This window comes from Barbus barbus (genome assembly GCF_936440315.1).
Source record: "Barbus barbus genome assembly, chromosome: 6".
NCBI lineage: Eukaryota > Metazoa > Chordata > Actinopteri > Cypriniformes > Cyprinidae > Barbus > Barbus barbus.
In genome coordinates, this window is record NC_136734.1 from 38,979,847 (window position 1) to 38,994,978 (window position 15,132).

At 36.3% G+C, this 15,132-nt stretch overlaps 1 protein-coding gene across 3 annotated transcripts in view; it reads left to right on the forward strand.

The window, feature by feature from the left end:
- Positions 1 to 15,132, forward strand: part of LOC306871155 (metal cation symporter ZIP14-like) — a 28,494-nt gene that overhangs the window by 3,608 nt on the left and 9,754 nt on the right. For 2 of the 3 annotated variants that reach the window (XM_079418875.1, XM_079418876.1), the window contains exons 2-3: positions 6,392 to 6,686; positions 9,735 to 9,906. In XM_079418875.1, the coding sequence (XP_079275001.1) occupies positions 6,417 to 6,686; positions 9,735 to 9,906 (442 nt within the window). In that variant the 5' untranslated portion in view covers positions 6,392 to 6,416. Of the gene's footprint in view, positions 1 to 6,391; positions 6,687 to 9,734; positions 9,907 to 14,586; positions 14,757 to 15,132 lie in introns of all 3 variants that reach the window. The other variant, XM_079418877.1, reaches the window with a different exon arrangement.

A 15,132-nucleotide genomic window follows, 5' to 3' on the forward strand; every position in this document is an offset into this window, starting at 1 on the left:
ATTTTAAATAAATGTATTTATGTATGTGTACACAAACAGTATATTAGGAGAGTAATTCCTGTTATGTGGTCCCCTTTGAACCCTCTAATATAGTGGTTCTCAACTTTTTACACCAAGTACCACCTCAAAAAATATTTGGCTTTCCAAGTACCACCATTATGTAAAAAAAAAAACGATTCAGTCTTATTCCTAATAAGAATATTTATTATTGTCAGCCTCTTAAAACATTGTAAATACATAGTCTGAACATTAACACTGCACTGTGCTTACTTCCAGGTAAATAAAAAATCATCAGTGACTAATGCATTAGGTATCATAGGCCTGGTTTCACAGACAGGGTTTAGACTAAGCCAGGAGTAGGCCATAGCTCAATTAGGAGTTTTAAGTAATTTAATAAACGTGCAATGTTTAAAAACCTTACTGGTGTGCATCTTGAGACAAAATAAGGGCATGATATATTTTATCTGTCAGTGCAAGTTTCCTACAGGTTAAACGGCTCAGACTCACATTTTAGTCTGGGTCTAGGCTTAAGCCTTTACTGTGAGAAACAATTGTGTTTAACAAATAAATGTTAATTTGTAAATATGCTTGTATAATGTATTCTGAGCACACATGAATAATAATATTTCTCCTGCAGGTCCTTAAAATATTTTTAAATCAATTACATCAAATTTAAGGTCATAAAAAGTCTTTAATATCTTAAATGTCAGTTTTATATAAATTATTAATTATTATTTATTATTTGTTGAACTCTCTCAGCCCAAATCTATCAAAGACCGTAATGATCATAAACTTGCATTATATTGATTTATGCTGGTTTGGGCACAGGATGGATCTCAAAGTTTAATAATGCCATTGAAGAATCTTTTTTTTTTCTCTCAAAGCTTTGAGTGACCTCTGAGATGTGATCAATCTATAAATTCATCAAAGACCTGTTCAATGATTACTGATCCTTCCTGATGCAGATGCATTGGCTATAGACAGTCTCCCTTTAGACTGAATACCAGACATTCTTCTCTGAGACTTATCATGTCTCCTGAAATAGCAGCAGTCCACAAGGATCTCTTGAGACGGGGTCATTGTAACCCTCTGCCATTATCTGAGATACAATGCCGCTGCTGCAAATCATATCAGTGTATTGTTGTGACAGCGCCGAGATGTGATTGCCTGCTCCAATATAAATGCTGCTTTTAGGTGGGCTGAGAATTTAGTTTTGTATAAGCCAAACTAGCATGATATGTTTTCACCACAGAATAAAAAACGAAAAAAGCTAATTCTCACAATTGTAACGTTGTTTCTTGCAATTGCATGTTATTTCTCAAAAAAAAAAAAATTCCGCTTATGCACACAGAATTGTGATATGAACCCACCGTTTTAAAAATTCCGCAATTCTGATGACTTCTCAAAATTCCAAATTTGAATGTCACAATTGTTTCAAAACAGAATTCTGTTTTTCTAATTAAATTTTTTTTTTATCTCGCACTTGAGAAAAAAGTCAGAATTGTAAGTTAACATCACACAGTATCGGCTGTTTTTCACAGAATCACAAGTTTACTGTATGTTTCACTCAGTTGGTAATGTCTCAAATGAAAGTAAACAGTTGAGAGAAACGGATGCGTGTCTGTATATTAGATGCGTGCAGGTCTTAAAGGGACAGAACTAAACATGCTGCCAACTGTCATAAAAGGGATAGTCAGTATTTGTTCACTCATGTTGTCCCAAACCTGTATTTGTTTCATGTGCTGAACACAAAAGAAGTTATTTTGAAGATTGTGGGTAACCAAACAGTTGCTGATCCACATTGACTTTAATAGTAGAAAAGAAAAAGAAATCCTATGGAAGTCACTGTGGACCAGCAACTGTTTGGTTTTCCACGTTCCTCAAAATAGCATTTATGTTCAGAAGAAGAAAGAAACTCATTCAGGTTTAAAACTAATTTTGAGTGAGTAAATGATGGTATAAATATAAAATACTATGACAGAATCGACAGACAGATGATAGAATAGCAGTTGAGTTGTCTGCTGATCAGAAGTGTGTGCTGTTCTACTAAAGCTCATCTTGCCTTTTGGTGGCCCTCATATATTATCAATAAGGCAGCGAGGATCATATTTCCTGTGTCTCTCCAAACCACGTGCATAAGCGTAGTCAGCATACCACAGCCGGCATCAGCATGGTGTGGTTAATCTCTCCTTCACACACCCTGCTGTTTTTGATAAACATTCTCATGCTCTTTTACACCCACACTGTAATTTACACCCTGATCGTGAGTCAGAATTATGAGCGCATAATGCCGGAGAATAAATATTGAACTTGAACTCTCAGATATCGTCCATGAAATCGGATTATAAAAAGCTGTCATTTACTTCCTCATATTTACTTGATGGCAATTAGTATTTGCATTAATCAACAGGTTTTACTTCTGTTTCACAAGCACGCTTTAGTCTGATCTTTCGAAGATGCTCTCTGTTTTTGCTCTCTGTCTTTCTTGGCTTCATGTTCACCCAAATATCTGGCCAGTTAAGGTTAAGCAAGGTGAGTCTCAGCTGGTTTTTGAGTGCAAGTTCTCGAAGGTCCTTTGTGAAGGCTTAATGGCTCTTTCTTTAACCCTGCTGTGAGTCGTGGAGTAGCCATGTGTGTCAGACAGACTACAAAGTTGAATACAAAGGCAAGATTGTGAAGTTCATTCAAATGTATTTTTGTTTATGGGTCTTAATCATTTAACACTGAATCTGATATACAGTAAACAGAGAAATCTGACTTTAAATTACCCGTATTGTTGCAATTTGAACTTTGATTCTTTTGGTTGTAGTAACTGGAATTCTATCGATAACAATATAAACGTATTTATACGATATACAGTGCCCTCCAAAAGTATTGGAAAAGTAGAAACAAAATTGCTCTGTTGGCTGTGGAGTCAAGACATGTACAAATATGATTAAAAGATGAATATGAGACAAAACTACAGAATGTCACATTTTATTATTGGGTGATTCAACACATAGATGTTTTAGCAGCTAAGAAGTTCAGCACTTTTAGAGTTCATCCCTCTATCTGATGTGAGCATAAGTATTGGAGCAGTTGCCTCACAGGTCTTTAAGTGATCAGCTGTGTCCTGTTGCATTAATTCTTCAGATATTAAAAGCAGGGAATGTGTCGTATCAGTTATATCCATTACTTCTGCATTCTGAATCTTGCATTCGATAATGACACACACAAACCAGGATGAAGATGAGGGAGCTGACTTTGAGAGAAAAGCAAGCAATTTACTGTTACGGACAATCTACTGTCCTCAGGAGGCTTTGACACAGAATTACAGATGCTACACAGCAAGATACAAACCTCTGACCAGCACCACAAATAGAAAGACAATATTAGAGTTGAGTCAGAAGAGTTTTGGAACTGTGTTTATGGACCGATGAGACAAAGATGAACCTTTATCTAAGTGATCGGAAAGAAAAAATGTGGAGAAACAAAGGGAACTGCAATGATCCCAAGCATACAGCCTCATCTGTAAAGCATGGTGGAGGTGGTGTCATGGCATGGGCATGCATGGCTGTCTCTGGAACAGGCCCTCTCAACTTTACTGATGACTTAATGTATGATGACAGTAGCAGGATGAATTTGGAAGGGTACAAAACCATCTTGCCTACCAATATTCAAGAAAATGCCACCAGATTCATTGGGAAGTGCTTCATATTGCATCAGGAAAATGACCCAAAACACCCTGACAGTTCAGTCAAGGAATTTATAAGAGCAAAGAAATGGAAAGTCTTAGATTGCCCAAGTCAATCTCCAGATTTAAATCTGATTGAACATGAATTTCAGCAGCTGGAGAGGAGAGTAAAGGCAGAAACTCCCCAAAACAAGCAACAATTGGGATTGGCTGCATTAAAGGCTGGGAAAAGTATTTCAAAGGATGAGAGCAAGAGTCTGGTGATGTCTATGTTCAACTGTCCCAATACTTCTGCTCACATCAATGAGTGGGATGAACTCTAAAAGTGCTGTTCTTTTTATTTGGTAAAACATCTGTGTGTTGAAACGGCTAATAATAAAATGTGACATTCTGTAGTTTTGTCTCATATTCATCTTTTAATCATATTTGCAAAATGTCTTGACTCCACAGCCAACAGAGCAATTTTGTCTTTACTGTTACAATACTTATGGAGGGCACTGTATTAGACAAAATCCATCCATTTGTTATTTTCACAAACCTTGTAATTATTAATTTAAGCAGGTGAGAATATTTAAAGTGGACAGAAACATACAAAAAACATAGTCTTACACAAAATGTTTTCATGATGCATCACAATGAATATTCATTGGCCGTTGCCAAAAATATTGAATACATAGGGCTGAAAATTATAAATGCTTTATTAATTTAGATTTATTTAATATTTTGTTTAGAACATCAACATCCCCATCGCATCCAGGGATATTGATTAATTTTGACAGCGGTATGCTTCCAGATTCCTGCATGGTTGTTGTTCTTGCCCTTTTGCATTTCACCATGAGATCTCTGTATTCAGTACATAGTGTATGTGTAACACTTTATATGAAACATAATCAAAAATGCTGTTGGATTTACTGTTGGAAGTAACATTTTCTTTTTAAATATCTTTTGGTTGAAACATGGCTGAAATTTAAGAGGCATCCTCAAACCAGCTGTTGTGTAAATCTCAAAGATGGTCATTAGCATTAGGAGATTCAACAATGGTAATTTTCCATATTGTTCCTGGCTTCTTCACTTTCTTGGTAATGACTGGTTTGGGTTTACTCTCTTCCCCTCTGCAACAGTGGCCTTTGAGACCTTTTCAGAAGGGCCCCCTCTGGGGCCAATTATCCAGTGTTTGTGACTCAAATGTTAAGAGTTCATTCATTTACAATTGGACTTTGCTTATCGTGGTTAAAAAAAAAAACATCTGGCCTTTCATGCATCAGGACATTCGCAGACATAGAGTCCCAGTGTCTTTTAAGAAGTGCTTGAATAATTTGTCTCTGTTTGAAGGAAACCTGTGTTCTGTTTGCCTCGCAATCATACGTCAAGTCTTGGAAAACTGTTTCTGGTTCCAGCCTTTACCCATTTCCATTGAGAAGACTATATCTCAATAGCTGTTTATGAGAAGTATTTATTCTCATCACAGATTTAGTTAAGCTTTTAAAAGCTCACATTTTAGTCTCAGGGATCCTCAGACAACCAATATTAATGATTAATAAATGACAAATCATTGTCTGGCCATCTGTTGTTTCGGTATGGTGATGAAGGTTAGTGTGTTTTATGTCAGTTTATTAGTATTACAGTACACCGTGAGTGTATATTAGCACTGGGTGCTGTTGGCTTTTTGCATTTGATGGAGCGCTCGCATCCGGAAACAGTGATACGTGAGACTTGACAAACAAGCGTATCGATGGAGACCTTCTGTAATGGTCCAAAGAGAGTTAAATTTCATTCAAGGTACACGTTTTATCAGTTCTTGCTTTCCCTGGCAATCAAAGCCATGACCTTGGTGTTGCTATCAAAGGCTGGTTAAACTAGTAGCAGCTTACATTTGATAAATAGTTGCCCATGTACTCAAGTAAAAATGTAATTTCATGTTATGCTTTCTGATTTTGCCGTATTAAAAATAGAACACACACACTATTATAGATAGTTGATATTGTGGAAATATTTAGCTGGTATTGAAATAATAGAGATATTGTGGAAATATTTAGCTGGTATTGAGGGTGGTTGAGGCCAGTGTTATTTTCATATTACATACTATTATAGTAATTATTTATATTTAGAATTAGCTTTTATTTTAATTCATTTTAAATTTTTTTCTTAATTTTTTTTTTATTTCAGTTAAGTTTTAGGTCTTAATTCGTTTCAGTTAGTTGCCAAGGCGACATTTGTATTTTTTTATTTAAATTAATAAACACTGTTTTTAATTGTTTTAATATTTGTTTTAGTTAACAGTAACACAGGTTAAGGCCTGTCATGGACCGTACACAGTAGACTCATATTTTCATATTCTGTCCAGTGGTTAATGTTTCCGTTTTATATTATTAGAGACATTTTTACCTTTTTTTTTTTTTTTTCAGTTTTTAAAACAAAAAAATCTTTTACTGTACTTTGTCTACTTAAAGCACATAGAATGGAGTCCAATTGAAATGCAGGTCTGCTAAAACAATACCTGATTGCTATTTGGCTATACCATTGGTTTTTTTAATAACGTGTGCCTATGAACATTTATTTAGCAAGTAAATCATGTTCGTTTTGATTGGCTGTGTGAGGATTAGATCTTTCTCTGAAAGATAGACTATTTGATGGCTGTTTAGTGTATGGTTAAAGACATGTAATTGTCATTAATTTGCCTAATTTTCTCATGTCTCTGTGTACTGTATGTCTATGTAGAGCTCGACGTGTTGCTGGCCGAGTCATGACCCTGAGACCAGCCAATGGCTGCAGACAGCTGACCTTGACCATTGGCCTGACCCTGACCCTAGGCCTGCTGCAGTGGCCAATAGGAGATGTCAGTGGTCAGGATGGACCGTCTCCTGCGCAAGTCCTTCAGGAGCTGCTGACACGCTATGGAGACAACACCAGCATCTCCGTCCCTCAGCTCCGAGCGCTCCTCATGCACTTAAACAGAGGCCAGAGTGGAGACCATGATGCACAAACACAGCCCGCCAAAACCAATGCATCTCAGGTGAGTCAAGAAGGCGACAGAAGATTTGACAGCGTGTAGGACTTGATATGCATTTGTTGCCCAGGGTGTATTTTCACACATCTAACTGGCTCTTGAACTCTCTTGCCTCCTGATTGGCTGCTTATTGCACACAAAAACACATGGCTACTTTGTTCCGTATACAATGACTTCTATTACATATGCATTTGAATATGAAAATCAAGACGCATTTAGAAATGCTGGGGGAAATAAATCCCAATCCTTTTTTACTGCATTTTTTTGTGAACCCATTTTAGGTTTTTCATTTTATGCTATTATTTTATTTTTTTATCCTTGTAGTGAACATTATATATCCAAACAATAGACATTAACCTTTCTAGATTGTTGATAAAATATTTCTCTCTGTGGAAAAAAATTGAAAAGATTCTGGAAACTATACAAGGATCCGGTAACACTTTATTTTAGGGTCTCTTAACTAATTGCTTATTATTCCAAATTATAATATCTAAGAGACTGACATAAGAAGAATGCAAGGAGAGAGGAAAAGCAAAAGAAGGCATATGAGGTGAGCTGACGTTCATCTGGAAAACTGTGTGTTATCTCACTAGATTTGTAACGTAAAACGTTAATAAACCTGTGCCGTGAATCATTTATAAACATTAAGTATTTCTAATTATTTAAACGTCGTTGAATCACATGAAACATCACCATGCCGTTGGAGAATGTGTGTCCATAAATATGTTATGTTTATATATTTAATACATATTTATATGAATATAAATATATACATGTACATATCTTCAAAATATGTGTATACATTTATACATGCATAATAAATATACAAAGTACACATTATGTAAACAAAAACTTTTATTTTGGATGCGCTTAATCGTTTGACAGCACTATTTACAGTGCAGTTGTTTTACAATATAAGGCTATTACTGTCATATGAGTAATAATAATATAAAAATATTGTTATTATTGTTGTAAGGTAATTGTTTGGCTTCCTACAACACTAGTGTGAAATTAAATTTAGACTGATACACTATATCACTACTAAACAGAGGGTCAAGTCCACTTTGGGAAGTCGTGGCCTAATGGTTAGAGAGTCGGACTCGTAATCGAAAGGTTGCGGGTTCGAGTCCCCGGCCGGCAGGGATTGTAGGTGGGGGGAGTGAATGTCCAGCGCTCTCTCCACCCTCAATACCACGACTGAGGTGCCCTTGAGCAAGGCACCGAACCCCCAGCTGCTCCCCGGGCGCCGCAGCATGGCTGCCCACTGCTCCGGGTGTGTGTTCACGGTGTGTGTGTGTGTGTGTGTGTGCATTTGTTCACTACTCACTGCTGTGTGTGTGCACTTGGATGGGTTAAACGCAGAGCACCAATTTCGAGTATGGGTCACCATACTTGACAATACGTCACGACTTTACTTTACTTTTTTTACTTTACTTTCAATATCACGTACAATTCAATTCACCAGCTCTTTTCTTTGCTCAATTTGCACGGTGAACATGGGCTGGAGAAAGTGCACCACATAAAAGTTTGTAAATAATAATAATAATAATAATAAAAAAAACTTTTTTTGAACAGTAGCATATATGTGTGTGGCCATTTAGTGCATAAATCCATAAATCCAGTGCTGAGCAAGTGCAAAGCCAGAAATATTTGTCTTTGGTTTAGCATCTGTGTACTCATGTCATTAAGTGTTTTATCAGAGGCATTATCTCTTGTGCCACCTCTCAAGGTGCAAGTTAGAAAAAGAGTCTCACGTTGTACTTTATCAGTTTGTCCACAATGATAAAAGGCCATATTGAGTCATTATTTTTCCTCCACAGAGAGCATTTACTATAAGACTGTGTGACATTTGCAAGGACTGCAAGTGGAATATCTGCATGTCTTTTTTTGTCCCTTGAAGATTGTTTGAGTTTATTCAATACATAAAATTACATGCTTCACAGCTTTTTCTTGAATTTTAGCTTATTTTTGGCAACAGTTGTGTCCTAAATTGACCTATGATTAAGTTCTAACTTTTTCATTAAATTTAATGAATGACTAATTTTTGTAAATATTTAGTTTTTTAAAAATGCATACTAAAAGTTAATGTCATAAGAGTATATTTAATTGTTCTTAATTTGTATTTTGATTGCAAGTTTCTCAGTTTCAAATTTAAGGGGAGACACTGCAGGCAAAAACACAGGTTTTTCATGCACCTGTTAATTTTAAGTGTTTTTTTCAAACTAGTGGAAAGAAAACATCCTAAAGACACTGTTAAGTGTTTCTTTTATAGCACTCCATCTATTCGTGTCAATAGATTGCTATTACAATACATATTTTTAAAGGCCGTTTTCTCAAAATGAGTTTTTTCTCCTACACTGAGCCATAAATCTCCTCTTCAGTAGCACTTACACACACCATTCCTGTCTCTATCCTCAAAGTTTTTACAGAGGGATTTGTTCATATATAATTTGCTTGATTATATACAACATTTTAATCCTCCCAAAATTGTGAAAATATAGTATTTTCTGAATTATGGAGTGACAAAATGAGAGACCCAAAATTCCCTCTGTAAAAACTAAAAAAAATCAACATTTTGAAACGGACTTCATCCAGTGTTTAGATTTTTGTACTAGAAATGAATGCAAATTAGTGCATGTTTCATTAAATAATGCCTCATTTGCATATTTAAACATAACATTTTAGAAAACTTGTAATACAGAAAATGTTTGCAATTATCAGTGTAATCAATAAACTAGGTAAGGCGATAAATATTAGTTGTTTTTTTTACCCTGTTCACCTGCAGTGTCTCGCCTTAAAATGCATTAATTTCGACTACAGATGTATCTTTTTGTAAACACCCTCTTTCTTCAGAGAGTTATTATAGGATATGTTTTCAACACTTTTAACCATAATCCTCAGTATGACCTTGAGATATGACACTGTTAGACCTCAAAGTCAGATCTATGGTTTCTATGCTGTGCTGTGACCGCTCCGGCACAAACTCAATGCTGTAACTGAAGCTTCTCCTCTGTGATCAGTAATCCAAACCTCTGTCCTGTCCTCTGTTCTCAGTGCTTGGCTGCAGACACTCTGGCAGCGTATGGGATGAGCGAACAGTCCCGTATAGATGAACGAGGCCTGCAGGAAATCTGCCCTTCCATGATACAGCAGCTGGACTCACAAGCGTGCAAGACCCAACAGGACCAAGAGTCCGAGACCAGCCCCAGACCCACTGACGCTGAGGGTAAGATCGACTAGCCATTGAGAGTCAATGCATTCATATCTGTGATGATGCTTCAGTTTTATTGTTAGTCGCAATGCTTTTGTCACTATACACTGCATGGCCAAAAGTATATGTACACCCCTACTTGGCTGGTGCAGCTATACAAATCAATCATACAGGTATGCAAACCGTAAATATGTACATTTATGCACAATTCCCCTGTGCAAAAAGCAAAAGGCCTATAAAGGTTTGACTCTCCAAACCCGAACCTCATTGAGCAATCAAGCCATGGTTTTAAAATTAATTGTTCAACAATCAAATATGGGTGTGACGTATTTTGGGCTCATGCTTCCACTGTTTCTGCTGAGATGTGTTTATGCTGTGAATGCAATGACACTTATTAACAATTCTTGTAATATTCTCTTCAAACTGTCATGTGTTGCACGTCCACAGGTAATGCCATCCGTTAAACTTTATCAAAATAGATAAAGTATAAAGTCTTGGTATATTTATAGCAGACTAGTTTGGTTCATATCTGTTGTACACTGTAGGCAATCTTTGACTTTGCCAGCAAATTAGGCTTCTAGGAAAACTGAATCCGCAGAACTCTGCCTGAAAAGGTTGAAAGAGTGCAGGTGTTCTCTTGTGTTGAGCCTTGATCTCCAGTTAAAGTGATAAGAATAGTCCACTCTGAACACTGAAAAATGTAGAAACGCCATTGAAATGGAAAACAAATTATTGAAGCAAGTGGCATTAATTTATGCATATATTTATTTATTTTGAAAGATGGCACAAGCACATAAAATAATATCAGAAGTCAGAAAGGGATTTATTACCAGGTGTATTTACCAACACAAGGAATTTGACTTGATGACAGGAGTTTTCAGTGCAGAAGAACGTGCAGACATACATAGGAATTACACCGTAGAGATGGAATATAACTCTAATATAAGAAAAACAGAAAATTCAATAATGCACTATATACAGAAGTAAAAGTATAGAAAAAAATTTAGTTGTTTAAATGAATCTACAAGTGTGCGGTTTACAAATGTACAAATTTCATAGCACAAATGTACAAAAGTTTGGGGTTGGTATGATTTATTTTTATGTGATATAGTCTCTTATGCATACTAAGGCTGCATTTATTTAACCAAAAATACAATAAAAACGAAAATAATATAGTGCAATTTAAAATAGCTGTTTTCTATTTATATTTTAAAATGCAATCTATTCCTATGATCAAATCTGAATTTTCAGCATCATTACTCCAGTGTCACATCCTTCAGAAATCATTAGAATATGCTGATTTGCTGCGCAAGAAACATTTTGTATTATTGCCAATGTTGAAAACAATCGTGCTGCTTAATATTTTTGTGGAAACCATGATGCATTTTATTCTATATTTCTTACTAACCCCAAACTTCTGAACAGTGGCGTGCTTAAAAAAAAAAAAAAATGAATAGAAAAATGATTGAAACCCTTTCAGATAGTTAAATGTTATTGGATCATGCTCATAGTTAATGTTATGAAATACCGCTGTAGTTACACTTATAGGATTATGAATGGCTGAAAATGGCTCCAAGTGGCGACTGAGAAGAGCTCTAGAGCCATGTTTGAAGATATGCCTGTTGCCTAGGTATGATGCTTTAATACACATCTAATGCCGTTGCAATTTAGAACTCTTTAGAATTTAGATAGACCTCAGGCAAACACTTGAAAGAATCTTTCATATCAGAATAAGACATTTTGCCTTTTGAAATGGATAATCTTGTATATATCGGATCCCAGCAACATCTAGATTCAATCGGTCAGACAGGAGATTTGAAGGGAGGCTGTGTGCTTTCAGAAGCTGAACTGAAATGTCCCTTGTGTAGGCCACAGATATAAAAAGGCAAGACCGGGAGAGTTCAGAGAATTTAATGGGCATGCGTGAAGTCTGCTGGGACATTTCAGGAGAGAAAGTCATGAATTTGGAGAACAGGAAACAATTTCGTATGCGCTCTATAATCTGTGATTTTGTTATTTTTATTTTTATGTTTCAAATCTGTGCAGGTTTTTTTTTTTTTTGCTGCATTCACCATAACCTATAACAAACCCTGTCTACAACAGAGTATTTAGGGGCTAAGCACCGAAGATGCATAGGCACCTATTGTAATCGTTAGCGTTCTTATTCGTCTTCTTCCGTTTCTTCCGCCGAAAGTCAATGGCAGCCCATAGAACCGATTGCGGGAATGTTGTAAAATTTGGCACACTGATAGATGATACTGTCATTAGTAACCACACCAAATTTGGAGTCTCTAATTCAAACTCTCTAGCGCCACCACTTGTCCAAAAATTCAATTTTGAAAATTATTTTTTTCCTCTGAATCCTTGGCTCAAGTCCAAAATTAAAAAATCGTAAGGTTTATTTTTTTCGTTATCTTCAATTGTTCGTAAAACCTACTTTGCCATAGTCAGCCAAACTTCCTCTCTGCTCTTTTAATTTTCTTTAATAACCTACTTTTTCAAACTCCTCCTAGACCGTTGGTCCAATTTTCACTAAAATCGAATCATATCATGTTATGTTCTGATGCTTTGTACTATGCTTAGCTCCTAATTTTGCCGCTGATGTCCTTGGCCCCGTCATTGCTGCTTGCAGCTATATTTTAGATTTGATTTTATTCATTGAAATATATATATTTTTTTTTTACTTACTAATGTCTGTACAGCACTTTGGTGCAACTCTCTGTTGTTTGAATAGTGCTATAGAAATAAATTAAACTAAACTAAATTCTCGTTTTGAACCAGCTTGCGACTCTTTGTGGCTCAACATGTTCAACATCTGTGCACCATGTTTTCTGGCACAGTGATTTTTCCTGTCGCTTTGCATCATGCTGTGCTTTATCTGCTAAACAAGGCACTTCTGGGTTTTGGCACTTCTTGCGCATCCTGGCAGCGGGAGAGGAAATGAAAGGAGAATGTCGCAGTGACGCTTCCCACCGCAACAGATAAGGAGAGAGAAAAGGGGAATGTGTGCTTTTACAGATGGAACAGCATCCTGTTCTCAATGCAGTCTATGCCATTCAGTCTTAACAAAACGTACTGTACTGGAACCCCAGTGATGGGGATATGAATATGAAATGATCATGAAAGAGGAGGGAATAGGATTTAGGACAGGTTGCAGGCCAGACCCAAACCAGCATAATTTGGTTAAGCACCACAGCTCAGTGTCTCTATAGCATATCTCACAACCTCAACAAGATTGCAGTTATTTACTTAATTTTTTTTAGGTTCTGTCCCAACTTTTCCACTGCAGTGCAAACTATGGTAACCGTTCAGGTGTTATTTAGGAGTCTTTGTTTTACTGTAATTTCAATACAGTACTTTACATAAAAATAAAACAAAAGGGACAAATGCATGAAAAAATACATTAAAGCATAAGTTGAAATGTATTTTGTTCCTTAGAAAAGCCCAATCTTTCAGTGTTTTTACAAGGACAGTTCACCCCAGAAATGAAAATTCTGTGATAATTTACTCACCCTCACATTCTTCCAAACCTGTATGACTTTCTTTATTATTATCATCATTATTATTCAAGCTTTAATTTTTTCTGGAAATGTGCAAGGAGGCCCAAGTTTCTGTGATTGACAGGTTTATAAATGCTTTTCATTACAAATCTAGTGATTTGCTGTAATCATTTCTCCACAAACATTTTGAAAGTTATGTTAATGTGAAAATAAAAGGTTACTAGTGCATGTCACAGCCTGATTAGCGCAAAACAGTGTTAGAGAGCTTTTCATATTATTATGAGAAGTGTAAATATATTTTCGGTTTATAATGAAACTGTGACAGGACAGATTAGACGGTCCAGGTCATTAATGGGAAACACTGTTGACATGAGGGTGAGTATATAATGACTGAATTTTCATTTGTTTGGGATGAACTATTCCTTTAAATAACCTTGAAAACTGCCTCACTGAGTGTGTTTACATGCACAATCTCATAACCTACAGTCATAAATGATTATGATTATGATTAAGGTCATTTAAATGCTTTAACGGCGTACTTTATTGGGTCATAGCATCCAGTTCTCTGATCACAACCATATTAAATCCAGAACATTTCAAACTCTCTTGTAAACTTGTTTTTCTTGAGTTGTTAAGCTTGTGTATTATTTATCTAGATGTATTTGTATATTGCTTTTTACAGTACACATTGTCCCAAGGGATCTTTTCTGAAAGACAAAAAATAAAGAAACGGGAAACAAGAGAAAAGTCCCTAAGACTTTGAAGTAAATGTGGAAGAAGTCTGTTATCAGTGTGTCGTTCTACATGTAAGCAAACTCAGTTTTATGATTGTAGGTTATGAGTCCATGTAACTGCTGTTATATGAAATTAATGAATGAATGATTTTCTTCCTCTGGAGTTAAAGTGCTTACAGTTGTTCTCAGCTTTTAACAAATGCAACTTGTGGTTTTGGAGAAATATGATCTGTACACACACATGCACCTGCTGCAGTTCTCTCCCACATAATGACATGCTCTCTCAAACTGCACGCGTGTCCATTCAGGAGTGTGTTTATGACAGATGTCTTGTATTTCCAGGGATTCCAGTCTGACTGGGTTAAATGGTAGCAGTGCGTACATTATAATCCACGCACACAAAAGCTGTGGGATGTGTCTGCTGGGGTGTAATGTCATGTGTGTGTGTGTGTGTCCTGCAGTGTGGGGTTACTCAATTTTGAGTGTGACTCTGATTAGTGCGTTCGCTTTGACTGGTGTTTTTGTGGTGCCCCTGATGAGGACGCGGTTCATGCGCAGAGCATTCATCTATTTCATCGCTCTGTCCATCGGAACGCTGTTCTCCACCTCCATCCTGCAGCTCCTGCCTGAGGTTCAGTATCCATCCACCCAAACACACCCAAACACACCCAATCAACCGCGGATCAAAATTAATCTCAAAGGGGTCTGGAATTGTCGCCTTTTTCCTTCTTTCCTCTGTCACACAATGTTTTCTCCCTTTTAACACAACAAAACATCCCTAACTACAGTAAAGATTTCCTCTTCCTGAAGCTCTTCCTCTCTTTTACATTTTCTCTCTCCCATGATCTTTCTGTTGGTACATTTTAAGGCCATAAAAACTGATAACTTTTGTTTTGTGTTCAAGGTTTCATTATAGCTGATGATTTAGTATTTCAGATATATATTTATATATTTTAAAGTCACTTAAATCCCCTTTCTTCCCCATTCTGATGATCGGTTTGAACTTC